Below are 15,903 nucleotides of genomic sequence, written 5' to 3' on the forward strand. Positions count from 1 at the left end.
CCACCTTAAACCAGGGTAAAGTTCATAATGCTGTTGGAGTGATTCCACCTTAAACCAGGGTAAAGTTCATAATGGCCTTGGAGTGATTCCACCTTAAACCAGGGTAAAGTTCATAATGCTGTTGGAGTGATTCCACCTTAAACCAGGGTAAAGTTCATAATGCTGTTGGAGTGATTCCACCTTAAACCAGGGTAAAGTTCATAATGCTGTTGGAGTGATTCCACCTTAAACCAGGGTAAAGTTCATAATGCTGTTGGAGTGATTCCACCTTAAACCAGGGTAAAGTTCATAATGCTGTTGGAGTGATTCCACCTTAAACCAGGGTAAAGTTCATAATGCTGTTGGAGTGATTCCACCTTAAACCAGGGTAAAGTTCATAATGCTGTTGGAGTGATTCCACCTTAAACCAGGGTAAAGTTCATAATGCTGTTGGAGTGATTCCACCTTAAACCAGGGTAAAGTTCATAATGCTGTTGGAGTGATTCCACCTTAAACCAGGGTAAAGTTCATAATGCTGTTGGAGTGATTCCACCTTAAACCAGGGTAAAGTTCATAATGCTGTTGGAGTGATTCCACCTTAAACCAGGGTAAAGTTCATAATGCTGTTGGAGTGATTCCACCTTAAACCAGGGTAAAGTTCATAATGCTGTTGGAGTGATTCCACCTTAAACCAGGGTAAAGTTCATAATGCTGTTGGAGTGATTCCACCTTAAACCAGGGTAAAGTTCATAATGGCCTTGGAGTGATTCCACATGTATTTATTTGTTCCTTTATTTAACAAGGCAAGTCAGTTAAGAACAAATTGTTATTTACAATGACGGCCTCCCAAAAGGTAAAAGGCCTCCTGCAGGGACGGGGGCTGGGATAAAAATATAGAACAAAACACACTCAGGACAAGAGAGACAACACAACACTACATAAAGAGAGACCTAAGACAACAACGTAGCATGGCAACAACACAACATGACAACAACACAACATGGTAGCAACACAGCATGGTAGCAAAACATGGTAGAAGCACAACATGACAACAACACAGCATGGTAGCAACACAGCATGGTAGAAGCACAGCATGGTAGCAACACAGCATGGTAGCAACACATGGTAGAAGCACAGCATGGTAGCAACACAGCATGGTAGAAGCACAGCATGGTAGAAGCACAGCATGGTAGCAACACAGCATGGTAGAAGCACAGCATGGTAGAAGCACAGCATGGTAGCAACACAGCATGGTAGAAGCACAGCATGGTAGCAACACAGCATGGTAGAAGCACAGCATGGTAGCAACACAGCATGGTAGAAGCACAGCATGGTAGAAGCACAGCATGGTAGAAGCACAGCATGGTAGCAACACAGCATGGTAGAAGCACAGCATGGTAGAAGCACAGCATGGTAGCAACACAGCATGGTAGAAGCACAGCATGGTAGCAACACAGCATGGTAGCAACACAGCATGGTAGCAACACATGGTAGAAGCACAGCATGGTAGAAGCACAGCATGGTAGAAGCACAGCATGGTAGCAACACATCATGGTAGAAGCACAGCATGGTAGAAGCACAGCATGGTATTAACACAGCATGGTAGAAGCACAGCATGGTAGCAACACAGCATGGTAGAAGCACAGCATGGTAGAAGCACAGCATGGTAGCAACACAGCATGGTAGAAGCACAGCATGGTAGCAGCACAGCATGGTAGCAACACAACATGGTAGAAGCACAGCATGGTAGCAACACCGCATGGTAGCAGAACAACATGGTAGCAACACAACATGGTAGCAACACAGCATGGTAGCAGCACAGCATGGTAGCAACACAGCATGGTAGCAACACAACATGGTAGCAACACAACATGGTAGCAGCACAGCATGGTAGCAACACCGCATGGTAGCAGCACAACATGGTAGCAACACAGCATGGTAGCAACACAACATGGTAGCAACACAACATGACAACAACACAACATGGTAGCAACACAGCATGGTAGCAAAACATGGTAGACGCACAGCATGGTAGCATCACATGGTAGAAGCACAGCATGGTAGCAACACAGCATGGTAGCAACACAACATGGCAGCAACACAACATGGTAGCAGCACAGCATGGTAGCACAAAGGGCAAGAAGGTAGAGACAACAATACATCACACAAAGCAGCCACAACTGTCAGTAAGAGTGTCCATGATGGAGTCTTTGAATGAAGAGATGGAGATAAAACTGTCCAGTTTGAGTGTTTGTTGCAGCTCGTTCCAGTCGCTAGATGCAGCGAACTGAAAAGAGGAGCGACTAAGGGATGTGTGTGCTTTGGGGACCTTTAACAGAATGTGACTGGCAGAACGGGTGTTGTATGTGGAGGATGAGGAACATTGGTGGCAAATCTGATGGCCAATCTATAAAGTACGTCTCCATAATCTAGCATGGGCAGGATGGTCATATGAATCAGGGTTAGTTTGGCAGCTGGGGTGAAAGAGGAGCGATTACGATAGAGGAAACCAGGTCTAGATTTAACTTTAGCCTGCAGCTTTGATATGTGCTGAGAGAAGGACAGTGTACCGTCTAGCCGCACTCCCAAGTACTTGTATAAGGTGACTACCTCAAGCTCTAACCCCTCAGAGGTAGTAATCACACCTGTGGGGAGAGGGGCATTCTTCTTACCAATGAAACCAGGACAAAAATGAAAGACCATGACTTTAGGGGATTTTCACTCAATTTAATGGGGGATGGATTTCACAGGAGGTTGGTGGCACTTTAACTGGGGAGGACAGGCTCATGGTATTGACTGGAGTGGCACTTTAACTGGGGAGGAAAGGCTCGTGGTATTGACTGGAGTGGAACTTTAACTGGGGAGGACAGGCTCGTGGTATTGACTGGAGTGGAACATTAACTGGGGAGGACAGGCTCGTGGTATTGACTGGAGTGGAACATTAACTGGGGAGGACAGGCTCGTGGTATTGACTGGAGTGGAACTTTAATTGGGGAGGACAGGCTCGTGGTATTGACTGGAGTGGCACTTTAACTGGGGAGGACATGCTCGTGGTATTGACTGGAGTGGCACTTTAACTGGGGAGGACAGGCTCGTGGTATTGACTGGAGTGGCACTTTAACTGGGGAGGACAGGCTCGTGGTATTGACTGGAGCGGAACTTTAACTGGGGAGGACAGGCTCGTGGTATTGACTGGAGTGGCACTTTAACTGGGGAGGACAGGCTCGTGGTATTGACTGGAGCGGAACTTTAACTAGGGAGGACAGGCTCGTGGTATTGACTGGAGCGGAACATTAACTGGGGAGGACAGGCTCGTGGTATTGACTGGAGTGGAACATTAACTAGGGAGGACAGGCTCGTGGTATTGACTGGAGTGGCACTTTAACTGGGGAGGACAGGCTCGTGGTATTGACTGGAGTGGCACTTGAATTGGGGAGGACAGGCTCGTGGTATTGACTGGAGTGGAACATTAACTAGGGAGGACAGGCTCGTGGTATTGACTGGAGTGGCACTTTAACTGGGGAGGACAGGCTCGTGGTATTGACTGGAGTGGAACATTAACTGGGGAGGACAGGCTCGTGGTATTGACTGGAGTGGCACTTTAACTGGGGAGGACAGGCTCGTGGTATTGACTGGAGTGGCACTTTAATTGGGGAGGACAGGCTCGTGGTATTGACTGGAGTGGCACTTTAACTGGGGAGGACAGGCTCGTGGTATTGACTGGAGCGGAACTTTAACTAGGGAGGACAGGCTCGTGGTATTGACTGGAGTGGAACATTAACTGGGGAGGACAGGCTCGTGGTATTGACTGGAGTGGAACATTAACTAGGGAGGACAGGCTCGTGGTATTGACTGGAGTGGAACATTAACTGGGGAGGACAGGCTCGTGGTATTGACTGGAGTGGAACTTTAACTGGGGAGGACAGGCTTGTGGTATTGACTGGAGCGGAATCCACGGAATGGTATCAAATACACCAAACACATGGTTTCCAGGGTTTCCATGGTTTCCAGGTGTTTGATGCCGTTCCATTCGCTCCGTTCCAGACATTATTATGAGCCGTCCTCCTCTCAGCAGCCTCCACTGGTAGGATTGTTGACATATTATTGACATCTGTATCTAAAAGCATAATTGATAAATAATTGAAAGAAGTCTGTATATTTAGGACATTTCAGCCTTACCCAGGCTCCTCCTCTGAGACCATATTTCATCTGTAGGTGCTACAAGGTTCAACTTGGTGTCGAACGAAGCTTTTACCCCTCTGTAATATGAGTAGAGACCCTTTTTGTTATACTTTTGCATTTTTAAATTGTTCTGTGTGTTATTTTATTTTGTTGGTTGACAGTAAAGTCCCTTTGACATGTATCCAATGGCAGCGCCACCTAGTGGTGGAAAAATGTAATCTATTAACTATTAACCAGTTAAATGTAACTAAATGTAATAGAAAATGTAATCTAAGTAACTATTAACCAGCTAAATGAACTGCATTCCTTTGAACTTTACCCTGGTTTGAGCAACTGAAAGCTCTACAGGAGCTGACAGAGGAATGCAGTTCACTGTTATTACACAATAGATAGGTAGGTTCTCATGGGTACTACACATCAATACACAGACCATTCCGTTTATCATGCATCTCTATCTCACCAAGGCATCAAGAAAAAGACAGATTTAATGTTGACCCGTGGCTGTGGGGACCGAAATGAGGTTGTTTGGACTGCTGATTGGTCAGTTGTTTGGGGTTTAGGGACGTGGCCTTGGCCTTGGCTCCACTTTGGGCCCTCCCACCGATACCCAGGAAGTGGAGTCTGAAGGTCGTCCACTCCCCGAAGGTCATCTGGAGCAGCTGTTTGAGGTCGTCGGGATCACCGAAGACCAGCGCCTGGCCGGTGAGGTCATTGCTACGGACGATGTCTGCGTACTTCTTAGGGAGGTTCATCCTCGCCAGCTTTTGGGGAATTTGGAAAGATGCAGAACATACAAAGAACATTTCAGTTTAATATGTTTGGGGAAGCAGGTAGCCTAGTGGTTGGAGCGTTGGACTAGTAACCAAAAGGTTGCTAGATCAAATCCCTGAGCTGACAAGGTAAAAATCTGTCGTTCTGCCCCTGAACAAGGAAGTTAACCCACTGTTCCTAGAATTAGTTTTTAACAGACTTGCCAAGTTATTTAAAAAAATAAAACACCTTTATTGTATTTATCTGAGGTATAAAGGTGGCTATGGACCCTGGTCTAATGGAGTGCACTATATAGGGAATAAGGTGCCATGTGGGACACAAACAACCCCCTACCGCTTTGCAGACGTCCTCAGAGGTCATATTGAAAACAGTCCTGATGTTGAGAGGAGCCAGGTTCCTCCCCCACCCAGAATTCTTCAGTCCGGTGGTCCCTCTGATCCGGGCCAGTTCCCTCCTGATAGAATGATCCAGGTTAACCGTGGTCAGCTTGAACCTCTCCGCGTCCCTCACCCTGAACTGGAAATGCACCTGGACGATTGGAAGATGAAGTGTTGGAGAGATGCACACACAAACACAGGTCGCTGGTTCAAATCTGTCTCGAAGGAGCGCAAACGGAACACACACCTTGAGGAACATCTCAAACATCTCTGGATCTCCGTCCTGCTCCAGCAGGTCTTCGATCTCCTCCCTCATCATGTGAAGCTCCATCCTCGAGTCGCTGAACACCTATTATAATGTATATAATAATGTATTAATAATATATAAAATAATAATGTATTAATAATATATAAAATAATAATGTGGAATTTAATTATAATAATATATGCCATTTAGCAGACCTCCCACAAAGCCTTGGACTCGTCGACGACAGTCGCCGTCCCGACGGCGTCGTCGATCTCTGCTCTCTGCTGCTCGTCCTCCAGACACTGTAGGATCCAGCTGAGACGACAGGGCCAATGGTTGGCAAGAACGACCTGTAATGTGGTGAACATTACTGTTAATCCAGTCCATGTTTTCATTACACTACAAACTGTCGCTTAGAATTCCATTCCATGTTTTACTCTAATGTAGTGATCATTACTGATAGTCCAGTCCATGTTTTCTATCCCCACAATGCTTTCAGTAAAGGCCAACAAACATCAGACGCCCCAACCGACTTACGTTTTTCTAATCTTATCATTTGTATGACTCCCTCCCTCCCTCCTTCTCCCTCACTCCTTCTCCCTCACTCCTACTCACTCACTCACTCACTCACTCACTCACTCACTCACTCACTCACTCACTCACTCACTCACTCACTCACTCTCACTCCCTACCTCATTCTCCCTCCCTCATTCTCCCCCTCCCTCCCTCCCTCCCCCTCCCTCCCTCCCTCCCTCTCCACAACATAAAGAGGGGTGTTACAGTACCCAGGCAGCGATGTTCTCTGGCGAAGGCAGCTCAGTCTTCAGAGCCTCCATGAGCACCACGGTGACCCTGATGGAGTTGATGACCCGTCTCATGGACATGGTGTCATCAGAGATGTAGTGGTGGAGGTTCCCTCTGTTACTGGACAGGATGCTCTCCAGCGCTGATTCTATCGCCTTGTCCGCCTCGTCCTCACTCAGCGCAAACGCCACGTGCGCCTCCTTGATGTGGTTGTTGTCTATCAAAGGAATACTGGCCTCCGTCAGAATACTTGACGTCTCCTTTGTTTGGGGGGTGCTCTCGATCCAGGAGAGGGATGACGTCGGGCTGCCCAGGTCCAGTTCTCTCAGCTCGATCCCCTTTGACCCATGACCCTTGGCTTCTTCCGTGATCTCTGATTGGCCGCTAACGATATTGTAGAACACCTTGGGAGAGAGATGGAGGGAAACAGAGAGACGGAGAGAGAGAGGGAGAGACGAGAGAGAGAGAGAGAGAGAGAGGGAGAGAGAGAGAGAGAGAGAGAGAGAGAGCAGAGAGAGAGAGAGAGAGAGAGAGAGACAGAGAGAGAGACAGAGAGAGAGAGAGAGAGGGAGAGAGAGAGAGAGAGACAGAGAGAGAGAATATATTTTTTATACACATTTTGGAAGCATCACAGATTATGAATGGCAGCAAACGCTGAGTTATTTGATACAATGTATCCATTTCATATAGAACACCTTGTGCTTGGAGGTGTGGCAGAGCGGCGGTATGGTGAAGGCCAGGGTCACGATGCGGTTCAAGAAGGCATAGGCTCTGTCTTCTTTACTGAAGCACCCGTCTGCATAGTTCACCTGTTGGAGAGAAACAAACTGCATTATTGCCCTATTCACATTTTTCCACTGTAAATAATATTCATTATATTGATTCACCTTCTTCCACTGTAAATCATTTAAATAGTCAACATTTCGGTGCTGAGGCTTTTCTCAAGACCAGACCTCTATTTTTCCCTCTTGTATGCAGCTCTGGAAGATATACACTTATAGCAGTGGTTCCCTCCAGTCCTCCAGTACCCCATCCCTCCAGTCCTCCAGTACCCCATCCCTCCAGTCCTCCAGTACCCCAACAGTGGTTCCCTCCAGTCCTCCAGTACCCCAACAGTGGTTCCCTCCAGTCCTCCAGTACCCCAACAGTGGTTCCCTCCAGTCCTCCAGTACCCCAACAGTGGTTCCCTCCAGTCCTCCAGTACCCCAACAGTGGTTCCCTCCAGTCCTCCAGTACCCCAACAGTGGTTCCCTCCAGTCCTCCAGTACCCCAACAGTGGTTCCCTCCAGTCCTCCAACAGAAGTTCCCTCCAGTCCTCCAGTACCCCAACAGTGGTTCCCTCCAGTCCTCCAACAGTGGTTCCCTCCAGTCCCCCAGTACCCCAACAGTGGTTCCCTCCAGTCCTCCAGTACCCCAACAGTGGTTCCCTCCAGTCCTCCAGTACCCCAACAGTGGTTCCCTCCAGTCCTCCAGTACCCCAACAGTGGTTCCCTCCAGTCCTCCAGTACCCCAACAGTGGTTCCCTCCAGTCCTCCAACAGAAGTTCCCTCCAGTCCTCCAGTACCCCAACAGTGGTTCCCTCCAGTCCTCCAACAGTGGTTCCCTCCAGTCCCCCAGTACCCCAACAGTGGTTCCCTCCAGTCCTCCAGTACCCCAACAGTGGTTCCCTCCAGTCCTCCAGTACCCCAACAGTGGTTCCCAACTCCAGTAATCTAGTACCCCAAACAGTGGTTCCCAACCACTGTTGGGGGTAGTGGAGGACTGGAGGGAACCACTGTTAGGGTACTGGAGGACTGGAGGGAACCACTGGAGTTCTGGAACCACTGGGTACTGGAAGACTGGAGTTGGGAACCACTGGAGGACTGGAGTTGGGAACCACTGCTATAGGGGATATACTTTACTGTCTGTGACTTATTCTTATCATGAGGGTCCCAACAGTTACCCAGATTGTATTATTACTATTATTATTATTATTACTATATTGTATATACTTATTTCTGTTTACTACTGAACTCAACCCTGGAATTTAAAAAGCGTCTTCCACACGGCTTAATTCTGTGATCGCTGTTGTTGATTAAAACTGTAGAAATCCGTCTGCATATTTCAAGACATGGCATATAGGGTGTAGGGAGATACCCAATGGGCTGGACCATTCTCTTCTCATCACTCATCTTGAAAAAAACGACTCAAAAGAACGTGGATATCAAATGATCCACCATCATTAACACAATGAAAACATCTAATGATTTATTATTGAAATAGAATGGGTGACGAGAAAACAAATTGGCACAATTTAAGACCAAGTGGAAAACAATGATGCAGGCACTAGGGATGGGGGTGTGGTCAGGGATGGGGGTGTGGTCCAGGTGGGGGTGTGGTCAGGTATGGGGGTGTGGTCAGGTATGGGGGTGTGGTCCGGGATCCGGGTGTGGTCAGGGATGGGGGTGTGGTCAATGATGGGGGTGTGGTTAGGGATGGGGGTGTGGTCAGGGATGGGGGTGTGAGCCTGCGGGTCTGACCATTGTTTGTATGCGTCTGTCTGTAAATTGTTGTTCGTATGTATAGAAATCAATCTGACGACTCTTAGTCTACCTGTTGAACCAGGACCTCAGGGTTGACTGATAATACAATATGTACCTGTTGAACCAGGACCTCAGGGTTGACTGATCATACAATATGTACCTGTTGAACCAGGACCTCAGGGTTGACTGATAATACAATATGTACCTGTTGAACCAGGACCTCAGGGTTGACTGATCATACAATATGTACCTGGTGAATGAGGACCTCAGGGTTGACTGATATTATAATATGTACCTGTTGAACCAGGACCTCAGGGTTGACTGATAACACAATATGTACCTGTTGAACCAGGACCTCAGGGTTGACTGATATTTAATATGTACCTGTTGAACTAGGACCTCGGGGTTGACTGATAACACAATATGTACCTGTTGAACCAGTATAGGGTTGACTGATAATACAATATGTACCTGTTGAGGACCATGTACCTCAGGGTTGACTGATAACACAATATGTACCTGTTGAACCACGACCTCAGGGTTGACTGAAAACACAATATGTACCTGTTGAACCAGGACCTCAGGGTTGACTGATAACACAATATGTACCTGTTGAACCAGGACCTCAGGGTTGACTGATAACACAATATGTACCTGTTAAACCAGGACCTCAGGGTTGACTGATAATATAATATGTACCTGTTGAACCAGGACCTCAGGGTTGACTGATAATATAATATGTACCTGTTGAACCATGTACCTGTTGAACCGGGACCTCAGGGTTGACTGATAATATGTACCTGTTAAGGTTGACTGTACCTGTTGAACCAGGACCTCAGGGTTGACTGATCATACAATATGTACCTGGTGAATGAGGACCTCAGGGTTGACTGATATTATAATATGTACCTGTTGAACCAGGACCTCAGGGTTGACTGATAATACAATATGTACCTGTTGAACCAGGACCTCAGGGTTGACTGATAACACAATATGTACCTGTTGAACCAGGACCTCAGGGTTGACTGATAATATAATATGTACCTGTTGAACTAGGACCTCGGGGTTTACTGATAACACAATATGTACCTGTTGAACCAGGACCTCAGGGTTGACTGATAACACAATATGTACCTGTTGAACCAGGATCTCAGGGTTGACTGATAATATAATATGTACCTGTTGAACCAGGACCTCAGGGTTGACTGATAACACAATATGTACCTGTTGAACCAGTACCTCAGGGTTGACTGATAACACAATATGTACCTGTTGAACCAGGACCTCAGGGTTGACTGATAATATAATATGTACCCGTTGAACCAGGACCTCAGGGTTGACTGATAACACAATATGTACCTGTTGAACCAGGACCTCAGGGTTGACTGATAACACAATATGTACCTGTTGAACCAGGACCTCAGGGTTGACTGATAATACAATATGTTGTACCTGTTGAACCAGGACCTCAGGGTTGACTGATATTATAATATGTACCTGTTGAACCAGGACCTCAGGGTTGACTGATAACACAATATGTACCTGTTGAACCAGGACCTCGGGGTTGACTGATATTATAATATGTACCTGTTGAACCAGGATCTCAGGGTTGACTGATAACACAATATGTACCTGTTGAACCAGGACCTCAGGGTTGACTGATAACACAATATGTACCTGTTGAACCAGGACCTCAGGGTTGACTGATAATATAATATGTACCTGTTGAACCAGGACCTCAAGGTTGACTGATAATATAATATGTACCTGTTGAACCAGGACCTCAGCGTTGACTGATAATATAATATGTACCTGTTGAACCAGGACCTCAAGGTTGACTGATAATATAATATGTACCTGTGGAACCAGGACCTCAAGGTTGACTGATAATATAATATGTACCTGTTGAACCAGGACCTCAGGGTTGACTGCCAGCAGAGAGATAAAGGGGGACTCCTCATCAGAGAGCAGTATACTGATAGCATCCAGGACACCAACGATCTTCTTAGGAGCACATCGGTCCAGGTTAGTGATCTCCAGAACCACTCGGATCCTCCTCTGCTCAAACACCTCCATGAACAGGATGAACCTGGACAACAGCCACATCTCCTTCCTCACCTGGGAGAGGAAGGGAGAGAGAGAGAAAGAGAGAGAGACAAACAGAGGCAGAGAAACAGAGAGAGAGAGGTGATAGAGAGAGTGAGAGAGAGGTGATAGAGAGAGTGAGAGAGAAAGAAAGATACAAAGTTGGAGAAAGCAGGTTAGGGAGCTGTTTCATTGGTCAAAAGTTGGTGAATTGATCTAAAATAGTGTACTATGTAGGGAATAGGGTGCCATAGGGCCCTGGTCTAAAGTAGTGCACTCTGTAGGGAATAGGGTGCCATTATATCCTCCCTCACCTCGTTCATGAACCCCAGTTGGCCGCTGACCCTCTCGTTGTCCAGCGCCTTACGGACATTCAGGTCCTGGTTGAAGATCAGGTTCTTTCCCATCTGGAAGATGAATCGTATAGCTGCTGCTGCAGGAAGCCCGAAGACAGCGATCGCCAGGCCCTCCAACACCCCGGCCCCTCTTTGGGCTTCACTCGGACCTTCTTCTCCTCCTGTTCCGTTTCCGGATCCCAGTCCGTCCAGTTCAGGTGCGTCTGGAACCTCCGGGAAGCCATACTTCACCTATAGGTGCAGGAACACAAGGTCAGGACAACGTCCTGTTCCGTGTTCACTGACTTGTTCGCTGAAATTCACAATGAATGTGTTATTTTTTCCATCTTAATGCTGATTGGTGAACTGTTTCATGCTGCCAAAGATTCCCTCACTCGTCGTCATATTGTATCACCTTGCTTCACTGGTACCTTTGCTTACAATTCTTCCTCGTTTATGCTAAACATATTATGGGATACTAGAACATGAATGGACTTGTTACTATGGTTCTATCCCTGGTTGGAACCCCGTTCCCTACATAGTGCACTACTTTTACTCCAAGGTAGTGCACATTGAAGGCAAAAGGGTGTCATTTGGGAAGCAGCCTCTAACAACCTTCTGATTCTCACCAGAAAGACGAGGACTGTGAAAGCAGCCAGCAGCACGGCCAGGACCAGGGACCAGAGGGGGAAACAGCAGAACTTCTTAGATCTCCACTCTGACGATGTGTTTTCAATCACCTTCTTCCTCACCTCATCCTCCTCGTCGTGCTGCGCCACACGGTACAGACCCAGCTGAAGAACAACAAGAAGACTTTGTTGTCCGTTATATCTTGATGTTTCCAGTCAGAACTGGGTTTGGAACTAACAAAGCTCTCACCTCTTATTGGATTTAACCATTATTTATACAGGAAGTCCTGTTGAGGTCAAAGGACCTATTTTATGAGGTAGACCGCTAACCTCTAGGTCACCTACCGGAAGTCAACCTCTAGGTCACCTACCTGAAGTATACCTCTAACCTCTAGGTTACCTACCTGAAGTAAACCTATAACCTCTAGGTCACCTACCTGAAGTCAACCTCTAACCTCTAGGTCACCGACCTGAAGTTAACCTCTAACCTCTAGGCTACCTACCTGAAGTTAACCTCTAACCTCTAGACTACCTACCTGAAGTGAACCTCTAACCTCTAGGCTACCTAGCTGAAGTTAACCTCTAACCTCTAGGCTACCTACCTGAAGTGAACCTCTAACCTCTAGGGTAACCCACCTGAAGTTTCCCGAAGCTCTCCTGCAGTGCCAGGCACAGTCTCATCACCAGCCCCGCCCAGAGGAGGTCACTCCCGGCGAAGTGCCATGCGGAGAACCGAACATAGATGAACCGGACATTCTTCCGCCGCTGGTTCTCCTCGGTCCAGACGGGTCGGTAGAACAGCAGCCTGCAGATCAGAGCTAGGAGACCAGTGATGGAGGCTTTGACGGAACGAGGCTTGGACCTGCCCTGGTAACTCTGCTCCCTCCTCTCTGCCTCCTGCTCCATGTGGACTAGTCAAGGAGCGAGCGAGCAAGAGAGAGAGAGAGAGAAAGAGAACAGTGAGATAAGGATATATTCATTCTAGCTCTGGGCGTTAGGGCTACTTTCTAACACTGAGCATCCTGCGTAGATGAATATCGTCGTTGTATCGTTGTATCTATCCTCTATGAGACAGGATCATGTTGTATCTATCCTCTATGAGACAGGATCATGTGGTGTCTACCTACCCTCTATGAGACAGGATCATGTGGTGTCTACCTACCCTCTATGAGACAGGATCATGTGGTGTCTACCTACCCTCTATGAGTCAGGATCATGTGGTGTCTACCTACCCTCTATGAGACAGGATCATGTGGTGTCTACCTACCCTCTATGAGACAGGATCATGTGGTGTCTACCTACCCTCTATGAGACAGGATCATGTGGTACCCTCTACAGGATCCTACCCTCTATGAGACAGGATCATGTGGTCTACCTACCCTCTATGAGACAGGATCATGTGGTACTACCCTCTATGAGACAGGATCATGTTGTATCTACCCTCTATAAGACAGGATCATGTTGTAACTACCCTCTATATGACAGGATCGTGTTGTATCTACCCTCTATATGACAGGATCATATTGTGTGTATCTACCCTCTATGAGACAGGATCATGTGGTGTCTACCTACCCTCTATGAGACAGGATCATGTGGTGTCTACCTACCCTCTATGAGACAGGATCATGTGGTGTCTACCTACACTCTATGAGACAGGATCATGTTGTATCTACCCTCTATAAGACAGGATCATGTTGTAACTACCCTCTATATGACAGGATCATGTTTGTCTACCTACCCTCTATGAGACAGGATCATGTTGTGTCTACATGTGGTGTCTACCCTCTATAAGACAGGATCATGTGGTGTCTACCTACCCTCTAAGACAGATCAGGATAAGACAGGATGTGGTGTCTACCTACCCTCTATAAGACAGGATCATGTGGTGTCTACCTACCCTCTATAAGACAGGATCATGTGGTGTCTACCTACCCTCTATGAGACAGGATCATGTGGTGTCTACCTACTCCTCTATAAGACAGGATCACTACCCTCTATATGAAAGGATTGTGTTCTACCTACCCTCTATAAGACAGGATCATGTGGTGTCTACCTACCCTCTATGAGACAGGATCATGTGGTGTCTACCTACACTCTATGAGACAGGATCATGTTGTATCTACCCTCTATAAGACAGGATCATGTTGTAACTACCCTCTATATGACAGGATCATGTTGTATCTACCCTCTATATGACAGGATCATGTGGTGTCTACCTACCCTCTATGAGACAGGATCATGTGGTGTCTACCTACCCTCTATAAGACAGGATCATGTTGTATCTACCCTCTATAAGACAGGATCATGTTACCCTCTATAAGACAGGATCATGTTGTAACTACCCTCTATAGACAGGATCATAAGACAGGTGTGTAACTACCCCTCTATAAGACAGGATCATGTGGTGTCTACCTACCCTCTATGAGACAGGATCATGTGGTGTCTACCTACCCTCTATAAGACAGGATCATGTGGTGTCTACCTACCCTCTATGAGACAGGATCATGTGGTGTCTACCTACCCTCTATAAGACAGGATCATGTGGTGTCTACCTACCCTCTATAAGACAGGATCTATAAGACAGGATGTGGTGTCTACCTACCTCTATAGACAGGATCAGGTCTACCTACCCTCTATAAGACAGGATGTGGTGTCTACCTACCCTCTATAAGACAGGATCATGTGGTGTCTACCTACCCTCTATAAGACAGGATCACCTACCTCTATAAGACAGGGTGTCTACCTACCCTCTATAAGACAGGATCATGTGGTGTCTATCTACCCTCTATAAGACAGGATCATGTGGTGTCTACCTACCCTCTATAAGACAGGATCATGTGGTGTTTACCTACCCTCTATAAGACAGGATCATGTGGTGTCTACCTACCCTCTATAAGACAGGATCATGTGGTGTCTACCTACCCTCTATGAGACAGGATCATGTGGTGTCTACCTACCCTCTATAAGACAGGATCATGTGGTGTCTACCTACCCTCTATAAGACAGGATCATGTGGTGTTTACCTACCCTCTATAAGACAGGATCATGTGGTGTCTACCTACCCTCTATAAGACAGGATCATGTGGTGTCTACTATGTGGTGTCTACCTCTATGAGACAGGATCATGTGGTGTCTACCTACCCTCTATAAGACAGGATCATGTGGTGTGTCTCTACCCTCTATAAGACAGGACAGGATCATGTGGTGTCTACCTACCCTCTATGAGACAGGATCAGGATCACAGGATCATGTGGTGTCTACCTACCCTCTATGAGTCAGGATCTATGAGACAGGATCATGTGGTGTCTACCTACCCTCTATGAGACAGACAGGATCATGTGGTGTCTACCTACCCTCTATGAGACAGGATCATGTGGTGTCTACCTACCCTCTATGAGACAGGATCATGTGGTGTCTACCTACCCTCTATGAGACAGGATCTCTACCCTCTAGTAAGACAGGATCATGTGGTGTCTACCTACCCTCTATGAGACAGGATCATGTGGTGTCTACCTACCCTCTATAAGACAGGATCATGTGGTGTCTACCTACCCTCTATAGACAGGATCATGTGGTGTCTACCTACCCTCTATAAGACAGGATCATGTGGTGTCTACCTACCCTCTATGAGACAGGATCATGTGGTGTCTACCTACCCTCTATGAGACAGGATCATGTGGTGTCTACCTACCCTCTATAAGACAGGATCATGTGGTGTCTACCTACCCTCTATAAGACAGGATCATGTGGTGTCTACCCTCTATAAGACAGGATCATGTGGTGTCTACCCTCTATAAGACAGGATCATGTGGTGTCTACCTACCCTCTATGAGACAGGATCATGTGGTGTCTACCTACCCTCTATGAGTCAGGATCATGTGTTGTCTACCTACCCTCTATATATCTGAGGATCATGTGGTGTCTACCTACCCTCTATGAGACAGGATCATGTGGTGTCTACCTACCCTCGAT

General features: G+C 46.9%; 2 protein-coding genes and 1 long non-coding RNA gene across 4 annotated transcripts in view; 1 reads left to right on the forward strand and 2 right to left on the reverse strand.

Moving 5' to 3' along the window:
* LOC135573344 (uncharacterized) overlaps nt 1-15,903 on the reverse strand; it is a 123,962-nt gene that overhangs the window by 37,093 nt on the left and 70,966 nt on the right. The window lies entirely within an intron of this gene.
* LOC135573336 (zinc finger protein 664-like) overlaps nt 1-15,903 on the forward strand; it is a 55,881-nt gene that overhangs the window by 25,647 nt on the left and 14,331 nt on the right. The window lies entirely within an intron of this gene.
* Nucleotides 744-15,903, reverse strand: part of nkpd1 (NTPase, KAP family P-loop domain containing 1) — a 22,555-nt gene continuing 7,395 nt past the window's right edge. The window contains exons 1-11 of one of the 2 annotated variants that reach the window (XM_065022167.1): nt 15,825-15,842; nt 12,568-12,842; nt 11,932-12,096; nt 11,282-11,554; nt 10,785-11,000; nt 7,056-7,169; nt 6,342-6,764; nt 5,772-5,906; nt 5,557-5,658; nt 5,266-5,460; nt 744-4,922 (exon numbers count right to left, since the gene is read on the reverse strand). In XM_065022167.1, coding sequence (XP_064878239.1) covers nt 4,629-4,922; nt 5,266-5,460; nt 5,557-5,658; nt 5,772-5,906; nt 6,342-6,764; nt 7,056-7,169; nt 10,785-11,000; nt 11,282-11,554; nt 11,932-12,096; nt 12,568-12,837 — 2,187 coding nt within the window. In that variant the 5' untranslated portion in view covers nt 12,838-12,842; nt 15,825-15,842 and the 3' untranslated portion in view covers nt 744-4,628. Of the gene's footprint in view, nt 4,923-5,265; nt 5,461-5,556; nt 5,659-5,771; nt 5,907-6,341; nt 6,765-7,055; nt 7,170-10,784; nt 11,001-11,281; nt 11,555-11,931; nt 12,097-12,567; nt 12,843-15,824; nt 15,843-15,903 lie in introns of those variants that run through there. The other variant, XM_065022165.1, reaches the window with a different exon arrangement.

This window comes from Oncorhynchus nerka, linkage group LG2 (genome assembly GCF_034236695.1).
Source record: "Oncorhynchus nerka isolate Pitt River linkage group LG2, Oner_Uvic_2.0, whole genome shotgun sequence".
Lineage (NCBI taxonomy): Eukaryota > Metazoa > Chordata > Actinopteri > Salmoniformes > Salmonidae > Oncorhynchus > Oncorhynchus nerka.